This window comes from Corylus avellana, chromosome 11, assembly GCF_965113065.1.
Source record: "Corylus avellana chromosome 11, dhCorAvel1.hap1.2, whole genome shotgun sequence".
Classification (NCBI taxonomy): domain Eukaryota; kingdom Viridiplantae; phylum Streptophyta; class Magnoliopsida; order Fagales; family Betulaceae; genus Corylus; species Corylus avellana.
Window position 1 is genome coordinate 17,042,917 of NC_142500.1, and position 19,056 is coordinate 17,061,972.

The following is a 19,056-nucleotide window of genomic DNA, read 5'->3' on the forward strand; positions in this document are numbered from 1 at the left end:
CTTGGTCCTTGTCACGGAATAAGTAGTGTGGGCTCTCATTTGTCTTGTGGTAGGCTTTAATACCATGATGAAATTTGTGGGCCTAACTTATCTCATAAAATCGGTTCAATAAGAGAGGATTGCCCATTCCTTATAAACATGTCCAAGATCTTGTCCACAGGCAATGTGGGACCATTTCTCAACACATTCCCTGATGTGCAGGGATATTTTTCCTAGTCCTTGTCACAGGATAAGTAGTGTGGGCCCCCATTTGTCTTGTTGTAGGCTCTAATACCATAAAAAAATTTGTGGGGCTAACTCATCTCATAAAACCGGTTCAATAGGAGATAGTTGCCCATTTTTTATATACAAGCCTAAAATCTTGTCCACGGACAATGTGAGACTATTTCTCAACACCAACTACATAAAAAAATTGGTCGTTGGATGTCAATTTAGTGTCATTGCGTTAAAACTTGGACCAGTAAGTGATGTGTCATTGTGTTGTGTCCATATCAAACCTCTTATTAAAAAGTTCATCTTTTGGCCATTTTAATCCTAGGTGGCATGGCTCATTTTAAAATTAATAGATTTTAAACAATAAATTAATATATTTCTGAAAAATAAGGCATGCCACCTATGATTAAAAAGGCCAAAAGATGGACTTCATAATGAAGCCAAGCATTTCTCTTTTTTCTTTTTTTTTTTTTTTTTTTTTTTTTTTTTTTGTGGAGGGAAAAAGATAGAACAAAAAGAAAATGATGTGGCATCTTGCCACATGAACTTTTATGGATAAAATATGAAGTTTTTATTAGATTTTAGCATATATATAGTGATATTATGAGAATATATTAGCATTGATTGTAATTGATAAAATCAAATATTCTGATTTGATTTTATCTATCATACCATTTTGTATTATCTCTCATCCCTATAAGTAGTGACCATTTGTATTATAAAATTATTCATTGAATAAAAGCATAATGTAGCCCTTAGGGCTTTATCTGTGGATGTAGGTCATAGACCGAACCACGTAAAATTCTTGTGTCTTATTATATTATTCTGTAATTTATCATTTGATTATGAATTTCTTCATCGTATCAGAGCTTCAGGCTAACGCCAGATTTCGATCCTATGGAATTTTACTTTTACTTTATTTTCTTTCTTTTTCTCTTCTCATCGTTTTGTGTCTTTCGATTTTATTTGATTTGATTTTTTTTTTTCTCTCTCTTCTCATAGTTTTTGTGTTTGTTCCTCAAATATATCAAAGAACAAATCGTTCTATGAGTGTCTATATTTCCCTTTTTAATTCTAGTTTCTTTTATCCTGACTCGGTCTTTTTCGATGGAGCAAAAAAAAAAAAAAAAACCAGATTTTCTTTTGGCATTCTCCTTTGCTACCCCACGTGAAAAGCAGTGCAGACCCACATGTGTGTCATTTGTATTATTTTCTTTTGGGTTTGTTATGGATTTGAGTTTTGTGCGTTGTCTAGAAGACGGAGCTTCTTTGAATTTGCCAAGATCTGCAGAATCTTCTCTGGAATCCTAGTCGCCGGAGACTTCTCCACCGACCTCGTTTGAGTCGTCTCCTTTAGCCTCCGGTATTAAACGACGTCTTCTCGGGAGAATCCACTTGTTTTCATCCTTCTCTGATCATCGTGGGCTCATAGTAAGTCGACTAAGGTGCCAAAAAAACACAAAAAGTTAGCCTCGGGGGAAAAGAAAAGGCCAAAGATTAGAAGGAAAAAGAAAGAAAAGTATGAATGAATTTCCAGTTTGTATTGGAAAAAAAAAATGAAATATAGGATCATTGCTAGAAAAATTCATGCAATATTGTACTGATATTGGGCATATTTTCCAATATGATCCATCAGGATACAAATATTACTGAAAACAATCGAGTAAGTACTTGAAAGAAATATAATTTGATGATCATCTTAGAATTACATAATAGAATTAAATTTAAAAATAAAAATCACTAATTATGCATGAAAGATAGAACATATCATAGATAGAGCTGAAACCATGGTATCATAGATAGAGCTGAAACCATGGTATATAGCTACGTAGCACTTAAAATAATTATACTATTTAATTGCCATATGGACCATAGAGAACCTCCTTAATTAACTTTTCAAAATTCTTGAAAGATGAACCTCCAATATCAGTAGTTTCCACTGCTTTCTTTTTCCATTCTAGTGCCTTTTGCTTCATTGCCTTCCCCTTATTTCCATCCATTCCTTCTTTAATAAGTGCTTCAATCTCATCACGTTTTACATTATGGTTGACCTCCGTTCCAATCCCCCAGGTGGTACAAGCATACCGACAATTCATTTGTTGCTCAGTAAAAAATGGCCAGCAAATAATTGGCACACCAAAACTTATGCTTTCCAATGTAGAGTTCCATCCACAATGTGTTATGAAAACCCCTATTGATGGGTGTGCTAGCACTTATTCTTGTGGGCACCAACTCACTAGCAATCCCCTATCCTTAGTCTCTTCCAAAAAATCTTTAGGCAAATTTGCCGGAGCTCCCAATACCACGTCCGGCCTAACTATCCACAAAAATGGGTGCTTGCTATTTGCAAGCCCCCTTGCAAACTCTTTCAAATGTTGTTCAGTCATCATAGCCGCACTGCCATAGTTTATGTACACAATAGATTTGGGTTCCCTTTTATCAAGCCATTGGAGACATTTCAAGTCTTCTTTCCATAAGCTTGAACTTAAGAACTTGAGTTGCCTATCGGGCACATGTCGGCCTAGTAAGGGAAGTGGACGTATAATGAAAATGTGAGGGCATATGGCAGAAATTGCTTCTAGTACTTCGTATTCAAACTCATCAAATGTGTTGAAAACGATTGCAGAAGAATTCAAGCAATTCTGTGTTTCTGATCTCACAAAATCGAACATGATTTCATTAGTATCAGTGATTCTAATGAATGTAGGAATGTCCTTAAGCCGCATGTTTTTCATGCCCGGAATCCAGTCAATTGGTGTGTCAAGTGTGCCATCATCTTTGAAGCTTTCATCTGCAGCACATGGTAGATGAAATTATGTTTAGGGAATGTTGTCGAACTCAAGCTCAATAATATTGCAATTTTTACAAACTGAAATCGTGTTGATAAATGACAAAATTGAATGCATGTCCCAATGTCTTACAATATTGAACACTTTTTCATATCAATTTTTAACATAAATTTAAGTCATTAATTATTCCTCAGAAGAAGTTAATTTCTTTTATTTTTTATTTTACCTGCAATTACTATATATATTATTGCCTTGTGTCGCTATTATTTGGTTTCTCCTTCAGAGTAGACCATACATATAATCAGCAACGGAGAATGGAACCGGATATGATAGAATCAACAATTAAACCAATCCTTACAAGACACGTGGCATTGATATCGTTTAATTATCAAATTAATAAATTTTCATATTTTGGCAGGACTGTTCTCTGCAACTACTAGTATTGTGGCAACTACTAGTATTGTGGGGGACATGCATGGTCAGTGGTCACATAACAGTGACCTAACAAGTACAAGAAATGTTCATATGAAAATAATTCTGCATTTCTATTTATTAAATTTAAAATATTATATATATATATATATATATATATATATAAAACTAAATTTATTATTTTTTTACTAGCTTAGTTTTTTTAAATAACATGATATAAAAGTGAAAGTGCAGAATTTGGGATTGACTTTATACGATAATTGCATTTAACTAAAAAGAAATTCACGTTTGGACCAACTGAGATCATGATTTGACAATTATTAACACATCCATAACCAACAAAACAAAACAAAGAATTAACCAAGAGGCATCATGTGGTTTGCAATCAAACAAAGAATTAAGCAAGCTACTTTACTCTCCACAAAGAGAGAAAATGCTAAATTCATGAACATGAGGAAGTACATAGCTTGTGGCTTCATGACATGTGTCGTTGGAATGAGATTTCATCTGATTCGAAATGAGGACATGATAATAGTGTTCGCTCAGTATAGAGGTCAAAGGGCATCCGACCGAAAAAGTAATATGTAGTGTGTCATTGCATTCTCGTTCGAACGAGAATTAATCCGTCCAAACGAGATTGCATTTGATAATTTTTACTTCGTTTTTCAATAGAGTTTAGTTTATGACTCTTTTCTCTCTATACAAACTAAATAAGAACCGCTTAACTTCCAAGTTATGATTTATTTTCATCAGTTTTCAATAAGAAACTCTTTGAGTGTTTCTCTATTTTTCCCACAAATCATGTGAGTTTTCTTGATTAATTTTTTTTTTTTCCTAATTGAATAATGAAGGGATTACAGGAAAAAATCATTTTCACTCCTGATCCGAAAGGAAGAAGGAGGGGACGATCCTAAAAAGGAAAAAGGGGTAGGCTCTCCAACAATAGACCAAAAACAAACTAAAGCAGTGCGAAAATAATTACAAAACGTAGGAAATTGGTCAAACAAGTGACCCGGTCCCCTCAAGCGGCCGGGCAAGGCGGTTTCATAAGCAAAAGGGGCATAGATTAAGGCGAACCTATCTGAACCCCCACTTGTAACTAGCAACAACCGCCGGAAGGAGACTGAAGCGACAAAAGCATTGTTAGAGTTCGAAACCAGGACTGTTGTAAAGCGAAGAACCAACACAAATTCAGTTACAAAAGTCTCCACTAAAGAAACAAACCACTAAAAAACTAAGAGACAGTAACCCACAAAACACAAAAGCAACAAAATACGACAGTACATAAGAACAACAAGAAAGCAACAAAAAGAACAGAAAATAGTAGCAACGGCTGGGGAGCGGAGTTTGGCGAACGCTTGCAGGCGCGTGGCGCAGACGCACCAGAAGGTGAGATCCATGCGCTGGCACATGGTGGTTGGATCTGGCCGGAGGAGGTGGCGTTGAGAAGTTGAGAGGCCAAGAAACGATGTGAGTTGACGCGTGATGGTGGGAAACTGACCGAAGAGGCTAGATCTAGTTTTCTCAAAACTAAATCTAAAAATCCAACTAGTTTTGAGGAGGTGAGCGGCGTTGCACAGTGGTGAATGGACGGCGACGGAGTGGAGGCTGATCGGAGAGGATGAAGGAGGCCTAAGCTCCTGGTCTGGTCGGAGTGCACAACAACAAAAACAACAGGAAAAAACAACAAAACTATGAAATATAAACAGAAAAGAGGGAGTAGGATGGAGAAAAACTCCATATCTTCTCCCCGGAAAAACCTCACTAAGGAGGCGGCTGCTCTCACCAAGGAGATGAAAGAAGAAAAAAACCTAGGTTTTTAAAATTTTTCTAGAGAGAGGTTAGAGCCTCTCTCTCTACCTTTCGATATGTGGTTTTGTTATATCGACTCGTTTTCTTGATTAATTTGTAAAAGAATTGATATCATTGTTATTGTTAATTGTGCGACCCATTACAACCATATTGCTACAAAATACCACGCAAGCTTTAGTAAACAAAAATAGGTAGCCCAACTACATAACTTTGAACGGAATAGTGCCTCTTTCGATGAGTTCATCGAAGCTCAGACATCCCATGAAGCCACAAGCTGAAGAAGTCCAAAGTTGAACCTCAGGGATGCCTAACTCTTTTCCAGCTTCACGACCACAACCCATAACCCCATCCGAAACAATACAAGTGACTGCAGGCATTTGATCAGACGATGAGTTAAGCTTAATCACAAGCTCTTTAAATGGGGCAAAGCAATTCTTTCTTGTGGAATCAAATAGGGTAGGAACATCTTGGGTAGCATCACGGTCGGATGGCGGCAACCCATCTGGTATAGTTTCAAACCGGAAATCCGGCAGCCCCTTTATGTAGTCGGGTCCTTTGGACCCGATTAGTGGCATGTGGTTGAACTTGGTGTTGACAAAGGTTATGTGGAAGCCCCTTGAGTGCAGGAGCTAGCTTGGCTAATCTCATCGTGGGGGTGACATGCGCTTGTGCTAGGAATGGAAGACACACTGCATGGGGTTTTCTGGCTTCAACTGAATCCATGATCTTTAGCAAATTAAGCTCTACGATGGAATCAAATCTCAAGGGCTTTTTGTGATAGCTTCCTTTAGCTTTGTACTGTTATTGAAAAAATGCTTCAATATTAGCCATATGTTAGATGGGCACTGTGATGATCAGGTTGCGTAAATATCTTTCCATAAAAAGTGAACACTTACTGAGTTGGCATTTTGCAAGACAAATCAAATGTCCCTCGCATATTTAGGTCACGTTAATTTTCTAATATCGATCTGTCTTAATTACTAGATGGGCCCTTAGTATATACCCTTAGTGGTTTGGTTGGTCTATTGGTAATGTAATTTCATGGTCAAGAGTTGTAGTACTTCTTGATTCACAACTCTAGGTTGCTTATAAAGTACTCCTTATATACTCCATGGAATGGGTATTAAATGATTCGTTTAATAATTTAAGAAAATGAAATTTTGAATCTCTCTCTCAATTATCTCTTATAAATCACATGTGTTATCCATTCTATATAGCACCTGCCGGCTAAAGCCATGATCAACAATTTTCCATTCTTACCGTTATATACGTTCAATCACTACAAGAAATCTACTCATCAGGGGCGACTTATTAGTGGCGACTGTGAAGTCGACACTAATGCTTACCTATTAGAGTCGATTTTTGAAAGTCGCCCCTAATAGGTGAGTATTAGCGTCCACCTTGAAGTGGACGCTAATAGTCGACCCAAAAGATAAATATTAGTGTCCACTTTACAATGGATGCTAATAAGTCGACACTAATATACTAGCGGGAATTATACCAGAGGCAAAAAAATTATTAGAGGCGACAGTATAACTATTAGCGTCCACTCTTAGTCGACGCTGATAATTTAGTATTAGCGTCCACCAGTAGTGGACACTAATAGTCAAATATATAAATAAAAAAAAAAAAATTAATTGTCCTCAATAGCGTCCACTTTCAAAGTGGACACTGATGATGGAGCATTAGCGTCCACAAAGTTGATACTAAAAGCTCTTATAAAAAAATAAAAAACAAATTAAACTAAAAGCTCAACAGCATCCACCAAAAGTGGACGCTGTTGATAGTGGACGCTAATAATTAAGTATTTTAGTGGACGCTAATGGTATTGTAAAAAAATAAAAAACAAATTAAACTAAAAGCTCAACAGCGTCCACCAAAAGTGGACGCTGTTGATAATCATTAGCATTCACTCTCATAGTGGACGCTAATAATTAAGTATTAGAGTGGACGCTAATGGTCTTGTAAAAAATAAAAAAACAAATTAAACAAAAAGCTTAACAGCGTCCACCAAAAGTGGACACTGTTGATAATCATTAGTGTCCACTCTCATAGTGGACGCTAACAGTCTTGTAAAAAAATAAAGAAAAAAAATTAAACTAAAAGCTCAACAGCGTCCACCAAAAGTGGACGCTAATGATACATCATTAGCGTCCACTCTCATAGTAGACGCTAATCCTCTTGTAAAAAATAAAAAAATAAAAAACAAATAAAAGTTGAAGATTATAGGTTCAATTGAACATCTAAAAATGATAAAATGTCCTTTATACCCTCAAAACTTTTAGAAAATTATAAATTTTCTCTTAATTTGAAATTAAAATTAATTTTAAAAAATGAAAAAATAAATTAATTTCAATTTATTGTAGTCATGCAACAAACTTGACACAAATTGAAGATTCGATTTAACATCCAATCAATCCTAGTGAATTAGTTCGATTGATCGTGATAAGATCAAATGATCGATCAAACTTGATACAAATTGAAGGTTCGATCAAACATCTGATCGATCCTAGTGAATTAGTTTAATTTATTGCGATAGGATCAAGTGCCGATCAAAATTGAAACAATTGAAATTAAAGGTTCGTTCAAACATCCGTTTGATCTTAGTGCATTTGTTCGACCGATCATGATAGAATCAAATGATCGATCAAACTTGAAACAATTGAAATTGAAGGTTTGATCGAATATCCGATCAATTATAATGAATTATTTCGATTGATCGTGATAAGATCAAATGATTGAAACAATTGAAATTGAATGTTTGATCAAACATCCGATTGGTCCTAGCTAGTGCATTTGTTCGATCGATCGTGATAAGATCAAATGATCGATCGTAAAAAAAATAAATATTTATTTTTTTCTTTTAAATATAACAAATTTTCCTATTAAATTAAAACGCTTAGAATTTTTTTTTTTTTTTTTTTTATTATAAACTACAAGCCACCACCCATTGAAGCAAGAAATGGACTATTCAAATATTAGGTGCTTAATTATTCTAAAAATTTTGTAAGTATAATTAAAAAAAAATCCTAAATAGCGGCGACCAATTTTGTTACCGCTGATTATGCTCAATTTTTGCGCCAACAAGTGGCGCGTGCGGTGTCTGAAATTTTCGAACCAAAAATTTCAGACACCGTGTTTTTTTCCCCAAACCCTCAAAATCACCAAAATCCCTCAAATTTCTGAAATTTCTGCCTCTCCCTCTCACTCACCTCCCTCATCACTCTCACTCTCACTCTCGATCTCTCTCTCTCTCTCCCTCACTACGGCGCTCGTCTCTCTCTCCGACAGCTCTCTCTCCGGCGCACCTCTCTCTGGTACGTACTCGATCTCTCTCCACTCTCAAATCTCCCTCACTTGTTCATTCTGGGACACTCTATGAAAAGGATAGACAAACATTGTTATTTAGGCCATATAAATAAATTTTAAGACGACAATTATTTGTTGATTGCTCAATACCGATTATTTAGGTCATATAAATCTTTTTTTTTCCAGCTGGGGCTTGGGGTTTGGGGTTTGAAAGAAGATATATATGCTTTGAAACGTTTACAAGGTTTGGGGTTTGGGTTTTCGTTTAGGTAATATGGGATGTTCAGAATTCTCGGGCTTTAGTTACATTTTTGGGTAGTTTTGCATTGAATTTGTGGGTTTTGTGCGCTGGGATTGTGTATTTGTGTTTAGAATTCAATTGGGTTTTGTGTTTTGAGTGGCTGTGATGAAAATTTGAGTTTCTGGTTCGGTGTGTTTTTTTTTCCCTAAAGTTTAAGTTTTGGTGGTTTGTGCTGGTGTTATAGAGGAGAGAATGCAACTGGATTTTAGAAGTTTAGCCTGAATTCCTGGGTTTTGGTCAATCTTTTTTGTTTGTTTTGATTGAATTTGTGAGTTTGGGTTTAAAATTCAACTGGTTTTTTGAGTGATTGTGTTGAATTTTTTTAGCTTTTTGGCTGAAGTTTGTTTTGGTGGTGTGACAGTGGAGAAGATGCATTTCTAACTTCTTCTCTCTTTTTTTTATTTTTTTTTTATTTTTTATGTGGGATGCTGTGCTGGCTTTAGAATAAGTTGGGTCTTATGTGTTTTGGTCATCTATTGTGGATACGGTTTGTTGTCTAGTTATTAAAGTTTTAGTGGTATAATGGTGGTGTCGTACATAATTTTGATACTGTGATATTGTGGATTTGGTGTTGCAGAAAAATATCTTGAGCAAAATGGCCATTAGGAAACCTGGTTTAATTGCTTTATTTGATGTGGATGGGACCCTTACTGCTCCAAGAAAGGTACCGATTTTCTTCTCTAATTCATTTTGTTTGTTAATTTTGTTCCATTGTATTGTTTATATTATTATGGTCACAGCAGCATAGGATATATGTAAGCAAGTTGTTATTTCTTAGATTTATTGCATGGAAGTAACATTTCCATGTATCCGCTTGAAATTGTCTTTGATGCATCTTTTTCCACTCAAATGCTAGGTGGTCACTCCAAAGCTGTTAGAATTCATGCGGGAACTTCGAAAGGTAATTGCTTAGCTATAAGAGGGGATTTTATGGGACTCTTTCTTGTATTCTCTTTTACCAACACTCAGAAGGCATTTGATGAGAGATATTTCTGGCTGCAGGTTGTGACAGTTGGAGTCGTGGGAGGATCTGACCTTATTAAAATATCAAAGCAGCTTGGGAAGACAGGTTTGCTCTATCTAGCTCTTAGTCATTGGCTCATAAGAGAAAGTGAAATTAGCTAGGAACCCAAAATCTGTTTGATTATTCCATTTGTTTCAACATGATCTAAAAATATACTTTGGTTCTTAGCTTTCAAATGTATTTTTCATGTGAATATTCGTCATGAACCTTGACAATCAAGCATTATATTTTCTATGGATTATAAATGAGTTTCAAGTCTAACCTTTATAAGCATTATCTGATTGGTTTTCAATAGTTCTCAAAATCAGGGCCAAATGCAGTTGTCTACTTCACAATTTTTCATATGTACATGACTATACTATTAAGTGTCTCTTTTCTCTTTGCAGTTATTGATGACTACGGTTATGTATTTTCTGAGAATGGTCTTGTGGCTCATAAAGATGGGAAGCTTACTGACACCCAGGTACTGTTTACAGCATAAACCCAGAATACAAAGAAAGCAGTAACATTTGAAACTGATGTTTATAAATTTAGATATCCACAAGAGACTTGAGCTAGAAGTGTCAAGATGGTTTTATTTAACTTGGTATGCTAAGCTTCAAAAAGCAATTGATGCTTGTATACTAGTCCTTTGCTGACCTTTAACCCTTCCCATTGACTTGTAATTTACTCAGAAAAAAAGAGTCCTTTGCTGACCCACTGTGTACATCCCCCATGGAAGTGTTTGTTATTCTGGACAATTATGTATCACCTCCTGGTCATTTTGTTATTCCACATTACCTAAGTTTGAAAATGCCTTTGGGTTGGTTTTGGCCTTTAAGGTGCTTGCCAACTATAAATTGTTTCCTTGGGAGTTGTAACAAAACTTTATTATCTTTTGCATCCTTGTTTCTTAGTTTGATATATATTACCTTGATGGGTTTTGTTTCTTCATTTGTCCAGAGCTTAAAGACATTTCTTGGAGAAAAGAAACTCAAGGTAATGACCTTCCTGTGTTCAATAAACAAACTGTTCAGTTTCTTATTTGGAAAATGCCCAATGTTTTATACTCTTAGGATACCTAGGATGGGTCTCTTGCACTTGTCCTTACATTCTCAGGGACTAGAACAGTTAATTTCTCCCATACATGCTTGCTTGCATGCAAAGAACTCTTCAACAATGACTAGAGGCATGTTATTAGTTGTTCTTCTGCGAGCCTATAGTAATAATTGATAGTGAGAATGGCTATGGGTGTAGGTTATAGAGTTGTATGGTAGACTAAAACTCTGTACAAAACATTTTCTAGCATACTATATTTATCAATTCCTTGTCCTGATGGATTGAAAATGTGCAGGAATTTATCAATTTTACACTCCATTATATTGCTGACTTGGATATCCCTATAAAAAGGTTAGTGTTATGAAAGCCTAAATATGTTCGTGTATGTATTTTAAGCTTGGTAAGATTTCCTTTTTATATATGTTTTTAGGGGAACATTTATAGAGTTCTGAAGTGGCATGGTCAATGTATCACCAAGGGGGAGAAACTGCAGCCAAGAAGAAAGGGATGAATTTGAAAAGTATGACAAGGTAAAGAATCTTTGGTTCTTTTTGTTTCCCCCCCAAAATATCAAATTCTAAATTATTCTGTTATCATAGAATAACTTTTATGCGTTTGGGTATGTAATGTGGAAAAACACATGAAAATGTTGTTTCAGGTTCTCAACATTCGCCCGAAAATGGTTTCTGTGCTTCGTGAGAAGTTTGCTCACCTTAACCTGACATTTTCAATAGGAGGGCAAATAAGTTTTGATGTGAGTTGTACTTAAAGATTATACTTTATCTTCATTATGTTGTGATGAGTCTTGATTTGGCAGTAAATCAGAAGGCAAGTGGAAGTGCCATTGAATCTAATTTAGGTGCATAATTCTTGTAACAGGTTTTCCCTCAAGGTTGGGACAAGACATACTGCTTGAGATACCTGGATGATTTTCATGAGATCCATTTCTTTGGTGACAAAACTTACAAGGTTAGCCCTTTAGTCTCATCATTTATCTCTTTTGATTATTCTGATAAGTGATTTTGTTGCTTTTCAATATGGAGTTATGGTTCGATCCTGTTATATTGGACAAATTACTCCTTAGTCTCTCATAAGAGAGATGTAGATATACATCCTGCATGACATAGGGGTTCACGCATTTTATTTCTTATTTTTGCATATACAGAAATCCTGTAATTCAAAATGTTGATAATCTTTTTATGAAACTTGGTGGTATTTTCATACTTCAGCCTTTAAATTTTGGTCGATCAACTCTTTTTGGCATTTAGATATATATATTTTGCTGCAAGTACTTGGCCACCTACAATTTTAGCCTCGAAATCGACCAGTAGTGTTTTCATACCTATTATTTACCGTGCTTCACTTTATTCTTCCTTTGTTCATACTAATGGAAGAGTTTTGGTTTTTTGTTCATACTAATGGAAGAGTTCATTTAAATATATCTCAGGTAATTTCAGTTTGCAGTTAACATACATAATTTTGTTGGGTTTGAAATACTGTCCAATTTGAAAAATTAGTTGTTTTCTTAGTCGATGACCCTATACAACTTGTACAATAGGGACTTTCCAAATAACCCTACCATTCATGACCCAATTCACATCAAAAAGGGAAAAAATAACACATCATATCTACAGGCACTGTATGAAATAGCTTCAATTTATGTTGATAAATGCTAGTGCATAAGCATGTAATTGTGGGATTCGAGTTTGTCAACTAAATTGCTACATCGAAAATAAATCACCCATTACTGCTCGTCCTCTATTTTCAGCACAATTATGTATTGCATCAATGCTATTCTATGATTCACACTTACATGTCACCCTGTTAATGTAAGAGTTGTTTGAGTGTGTACTGGTGCTTGTTTAGCAAACCTGCTGATACAAACAACTAAAGAGGTCTCTGAAAATAGGCATTTACTTTGATACCCATTCTGTTAATCTGATATTAATTCTATCAATTCAAATTCATTGCATTTCTTTGGTCTTTGGATTATAACTGTGTTGTGAATATTCTTTGTTCCTTAACTTGCTTGCTTGATCACAGGTTGCTAGTCTTAGAGGATCTATAAATTGCTTTCAAGAGCAAGCAAGTTGCAAAGTTAAAGTTCCTTCGGTGGCAGTACCATACAAGCTTTCTCAGCCTTTTACCCTGAAAATGTGTCCTAGTCCACTTAAGGTTGGTTCTCAGAAAGGACTATTTCAAACCCAACAAAACAATGTTTTCTTAGTTGTTATCTCAGGTAATTTCAGTTTGCAGTTAAAGATAAAGATTCACTTTATCTTTATTAAGGTTTTGGACATTGTGAATTGTAACGTTCATATTTCTCTTATTGGCAGACTGAATTTTTGTATTTGTAATCATTTCATTTTAGATTTTTCAATTTGATAAGCAATATGCATGGCTAGAAACTTTTCGTTGTCTTTTTGGTATTCTTTTGTCATGACTTTTTTATTGTTTCTTTTCATTAGGATCATTTATATATATTTTGAATGACCTCATCTTTTAAAATTGCTTTTTTTTTTTTTTTTTTTTTTTTTTATTTTTTATTTATAAAAAAAATAATAATAATAAAACATTATTAGGGTCAAATTGACCCTAATAATGTTTTATTTTTTTTAAGAATGTCAAACCCATTTAATGGACGCTAATAGTACAACCATCAGCGTCCACTTTAGTTTAGACGCTGATGGTTATTTTTTTTATTTTTTTTTTGGATCATTAGCATCCACCTTAATGGACGCTAATAGTCAACCATCAGCGTCCACTCTACTTTGGATGCTGATGGTTGTTTTTTTTTTTTTTTTTTTTTTTTTTTTAATAACCATTAGCGTCCACTTTGAGTGGACGCTGATAGTGGAGCACTAGTGTCGACTTTGTCTTCGTTGACTCCAGCTTCAGCGACAAAAATCCACGACTTTTAGCGTCCACATTGTCGATGCTAAAAGTAATCATTAGCGTTCACTTATAAGTGGACGCAGATAATCACAAAGTTGATCATTAAGGTTGGACGATTAGCGTCCAACCTATTAGCGTCCAAAAGTCGACGTTGTTGTTAACAGTGTCCACTTTAGGACTTTTAGCGTTCAAATAATGTTGCTCCTAAAGACTTAATTTCTTATAGTGAATATCCCATGTGTTTTGAGTCATTCCATTAAGTAATCTGATACTACTGGAAAATAGTCTAATAATTACTTGAAAGTAATATAATTTGATGATCATCTAAGAATTACACAATAGAATTAAGTCTTAAAAATAATAACAAGTTATGCATGGAAGATAGAACATATCATAGATATAGCGGTAACCAACTAACCATGGTACCTATGCTTAACAGAGTTATGCTATCCAGTTGCTATGTATATGGACCATGGAAAGCCTCAATTAATCTTTCAAAACTCTTGTAAGATGAACCTCCAATATCAGTAGCTACCACTGCTTTCTTTTTCCATTCAAATGTCTTTTGCCTCATTTCCTTCCCCTTATCTCCTTCCATCACTTCTTTAACAAGTGCTTCAATCTCATCACGTTTTACATTATGGTTGACCTCTGTCCCAATCCCCCAGGTGGTACAAGCATACCGACAATTCGTTTGTTGGTCAGCAAAAAATGGCCAGCAAATAACAGGCACACCAAAACATATGCTTTCCAATGTAGAGTTCCATCCACAATGTGTTACGAAAACACCTATTGATGGGTGTGCTAACACTTGTTCTTGTGGGCACCAACTCGCTAGCAATCCCCTCTCCTTAGTCTCTTCCAAAAAATCTTCAGGCAAATTTGCTGAATCTCCCAATATCATGTCCGGCCTAACTATCCACAAAAATGGGTGCTTGCAATTTGCAAGCCCCCATGCGAACTCTTTCAAATGTTGTTCGGTCATTACAGTAGTGCTACCATAGTTTACGTACACAACAGATTTGGATTCCTTTTTATCAAGCCATTGGAGACATTTGAAGTCTTCTTTCCATAAGCTTAAACTTAAGGACTTGAGTTGGCTATCGGGTACATGTTGACCTAATAAGGGAAGGGGACCCACATTGTAAATGCAAGGGAACAGGGCTGAAATTGCTTCTAATACTTCACTTTCAAGCTCATCAAATGTGTTGAAGATGATCGTAGAAGAATTCAAGCAATTTTGTATTTCTGATCTCGTAAAGTCGAAGAAGATGTCATTAGTATCAGTAGTTCTAATAAAGCTAGGGAGGTCCTTCAGTCGCATGTTTTTCATGCCTGGGATCCAATCGATCGGTGTGTCAAGTGTGCCGTCATCTTCGAAGCTTTTGTCTGTAGCACTTAGTAGATAAAATTATATTTGGAGAATGTTGTCGAACTCAAGCTCAATAATGTTGCAAATTTTACAAACTGAAATTGTGTTGATATATGACAAAATTACATGCATGTCCCAATATCTTGCAATATTAAACACTTTTTCATATCAATTTTAAACATAAATTTAACTTGTGAATATCATTAATTATTCATTGCTTTGGGAGAAATGGCTTTTGAAATCCACAACATAATCAACAATGCTCATTCTCATCTCTCTAATTTTGAATTCTTGATTCTCTTATTTTTTATTTTACCTGAAATTACTATATTATTGTTATGTGTCGCTAGAGTAATGCTATAAGATTAGAGCTCTTTTAAATGTGATATAACTTTTAAAATTATCATTGAATTTAAAATAATCATTATTAAATTGTTCATATATTAATAGTTTTAAAAATTACATCAAATTTAAAAAAAAAAAAAACATTTAACTTGTTAGCTATTATTTGGTTTCTCTTTCAGTCTCGGTCCCAAAACATATCATCACAATTAACTGAGAATGAAACCGGATATGATAGAATCAACAATTAAACGAATCGCTACAAGACACATGGCACTGTTATTGTTTAGTTATCAAATTATCATATTTTGACAGGACTTTCCTCTCTTCTGACCGGGGAAGAGCAACGACTTGTATTGTCTATTTTTGGGGGACATAATTTTGATGTAATTAATAATTAAGTATGAGAAATGTTCATATGAAAATAATTATTTATTTCTATTTATTAAATTTAAAATATTAGATATAAATAATTAAATTTACTATTTTTTCACTAGCTTAATTTTTTTTAAAAAATTATATTACATTACAGTAAAAAAGTGCAGAATTTGGGCTTGACTTACATTTAAATAAACAAAATTTTATGTTTGAACAAGAATTAATGGTAATTTTATGTTTGGACACTATATAGTATCTATAGTGTTTCATAACATTCTCATTCGATCAAGAATTAATCAGTCCGAACAGATCGCGGCCGATCATTTTTATTTTTTATTTAGTAGGGTTTACTACTATTTTCTCTTTACAAGCTAAATAAGGATGGCTTAACTTTCAGGTTATGACGTACGTGTTTTCATTTGTTTTCAATAAATAAATAATAAAAAAACTCCCCAAAATTTGGTTTTTTCTCTACTTTTCCTACAAATAATCGAGTTTTCTTAATTTGTAAAGAATTGTGATTCCCATTATTGTTAATTTTGAGATCCATTACACCCATATTGCATCAAATTAAGTAGTACACAAGCTTTAGCAAACAAAAATAGCCCAATCACATACGTACCTTTGAATGGAATAGTGCCTCTTTTGATGAGTTCACCGAAAGTCAAGCCTGCCATGAAGCCACAAGCTGCAGCAGGCCAAAATTCAACCCCCGGGATGCCTAGTTCTTTTCCAGCTTGACGACCAAAACCCATAAAAACATCCGAAACAATGCAAGTGACTTGAGGCACATGAGACGTTGTGTTAAGCTTAATCACAAGCTCTTTAAACGGGGCCAAACAATTCTTTCTTGTGGAATCACATAGGGCCGGGACATCTTGTGTTGCATCATGGTCGGACAGCGGCAACCCATCCGGTATAGTTTCAAAGCGGAAATCCGGCAGCCCCTTTATGTAGTCGGGTCCTTTGGACCGGATTAGTCGCACGTGGTTGAACTCGGTGTTGACAAAGGTTATGTGGAAGCCCCTTGAGTGTAGGAGCTTGGCTAATCTCATCATGGGGATGACATGCCCTTGTGCTGGGAATGGAAGACACACTGCATGGGGTTTTCTGGCTTCAGCTGAATCCATGATCTTTAGCAAATTAAGCTCTACGATGGAATCAAATCTCAAGGGCTTTTTGTGATAGCTTCCTTTAGCTTTGTACTATTATAGACAAAATGCTTCAATATTAGCCATATGTTAGATGGGCCCTGTGATGATCAAGTTGCGTAAATATCTTTCCATAAAAAGTGAACAGTTTGTCAGTTTCTGAGTTGGCATTTTGCAAGACAAATCAAATGTCCCGTGGACCACTGCTATCGCTAAGTCATCAGAGGAGCATTTACAAAAAGCAGATTTTCACGTGGCTTTGTTCTCTTCTGGCAGATTTTCACATGGCTTTGTTCTCTGTTTGGTAATGGGGATGAGGTTGGTCTAAATACTGTTCATCACCATTTTCTAAAAAAATCAACATCAAAACATTCTAACTTTTTCACTTTTAATATCAAATCATTCACTTTTTATTATTATTCAAATAAAAAAATCACTACAAAACAAAACTTTTTCAATTTTTTATACCACTTTTTCATTTTTTTTACACCAAACATTCTTACTTTTTTTCACATCAATCTACATCAACTACAATATTTAGGCCATCCCATTTGCCAAACACCCCCTTAAAAAAATGAAAAAGTGGTATGAAAAAGTGAAAAAGTTTTGTTTTGTAATAATTTTTTTATTTGAATAATAATAAAAAGTGAATGATTTAATATTAAAAGTGAAAAAGTTAGAATGTTTTGATGTTGATTTTTTTGGAAAATTGTAATGAACAGTATTTAGGCCAACCTCATCCCCATTACCAAACAGAGAACAAAGCCATGTGAAAATCTGCCAGAAGAGAACAAAGCCACGTGAAAATCTGCTTTTTGTAAATGCTCCTCTGATGACTTAGCGATAGCAGTGGTCCTTCTAACATTTCCATGATTTTGATGTAATAAGGACGAGATTGTGTTTGGTTTTTTCCTTTGCTAGCTGGATACTTTTTTCTGCTTTCCTTTTCTCTTTTTCTATTGACAGACCTATTCCTCCCCATTATTGATGGCCGTGTTATACTCAACTGACTTCTTTTTGTCCTGTTGTTTAAACCTACAGGAAATCGGGTGGAGTTAAGAATATTTTGAAGAACAACAAAGGGATTCCCTGAATCGGGTGGAGTTGAAGACTATTTTGAGGATCATACCTGTGTATGTGGAATTGAGATTTCCGGCTGCCAACCAAGCGTCGGACACCTCTTTCCTTTCTTTTCTTTTCTTCTTCTTATTCTTCTTTTCTTTTCTTTTTTTCTTTTTTTTTTTTGGATTAAATACTTCAGACCCTCCTTGGGGTTTCACAACTTTATTTTTTCTCTCTTGAGGTTTCATATTTATCACAGAAGGTCCCTGTGATTTTGATAATAGACCAAGTTAATCCTCCGTCAATTGACTTAACAAAATTCTACGTGGACCAATCAAATAGTGACACGTAGTACCTACTTAAAATTTTTTTTTGTAAAAAAAAAAATTAAAAAAAAAGTATTTTCGAAAAAAAAAAAAAAAACAAAAAAAATTGGGGGTGGCTCTCTTGGCTCCAAGGGCCACCCCCTTGGGCCAAAACCACCCCAAGTGGGTATTGGGGGTGGCTCCCTTGGTGCCCAAGGGGGTGGCCCCATCCGGCCAGATGGGGGTGGCCGGCCACCCCCATGGCCAAAGGGGGTGGCCGAGTCACCCCCAAATGGCCAAGGGGGTGGCCGAGTACTGGGGGTGGTTTCGACCACCCCCAGTGGGTACTGGGGGTGGCCAAGCCGCTCCCAATTTTTTTATTTTTTATTTTCGAAAATATTGTTTTTTTTAATTAAAAAAAAAAAAATTAAGTAGGTGCCACGTGTCAACATTTGATTGGTCTACATGGAATTCTGTTAAGTCAACTAACGGTCAACTGGCAGAGGACTAACTTGGTCTATTATCAAAACTATAGGGACTTCCTGTGATAAAAATAAAACCCCAGGGGGAAAAATAAAGTTGTGAAACTTCAGGGGCGTCTGAAGTATTTAACCTTTTTTTTAAAAAAAAAAA

The 19,056-nt window shown here is 35.2% G+C and overlaps 1 protein-coding gene and 2 pseudogenes across 2 annotated transcripts; 1 reads left to right on the forward strand and 2 right to left on the reverse strand.

Annotated features, from left to right (window-relative positions):
- Positions 1–2,066: 2,066 nt before the first annotated feature.
- On the reverse strand, positions 2,067–6,024 carry LOC132166265 (linamarin synthase 2-like; annotated as a pseudogene).
- A 2,309-nt stretch (positions 6,025–8,333) lies between these two features.
- Positions 8,334–13,338, forward strand: LOC132166725 (phosphomannomutase-like; annotated as a pseudogene). The gene is made up of 12 exons (XR_015909424.1): positions 8,334–8,563; positions 9,300–9,343; positions 9,434–9,520; positions 9,713–9,757; positions 9,859–9,925; positions 10,267–10,343; positions 10,823–10,858; positions 11,214–11,269; positions 11,349–11,448; positions 11,577–11,672; positions 11,798–11,887; positions 12,962–13,338. The product of XR_015909424.1 is annotated as a phosphomannomutase-like (transcript).
- Positions 13,339–14,095: 757 nt separating this feature from the next.
- Positions 14,096–17,106, reverse strand: LOC132166724 (linamarin synthase 2). Its single transcript, XM_059577596.2, has 2 exons — positions 16,528–17,106; positions 14,096–15,202 (listed from the first exon to the last, which is right to left on the reverse strand). The coding sequence occupies exons 1-2, from the start codon at positions 17,033–17,035 to the stop codon at positions 14,271–14,273; spliced, it is 1,440 nt and encodes a 479-aa protein (XP_059433579.2). The 5' UTR covers positions 17,036–17,106; the 3' UTR covers positions 14,096–14,270.
- Positions 17,107–19,056: the final 1,950 nt, after the last annotated feature.

Bases quoted from the DNA above. Each gene is read 5' to 3' on its own strand.
- LOC132166724 (XM_059577596.2), bottom strand. From the start codon at position 17,035: ATGGATTCAGCTGAAGCCAGAAAACCCCATGCAGTGTGTCTTCCATTC. The intron at 15,203-16,527 runs GTACGTATGTGA...TAAGTGCTACAG, and splicing joins AGGCACTATTCCATTCAAAG to ACAAAAGCTTCGAAGATGAC.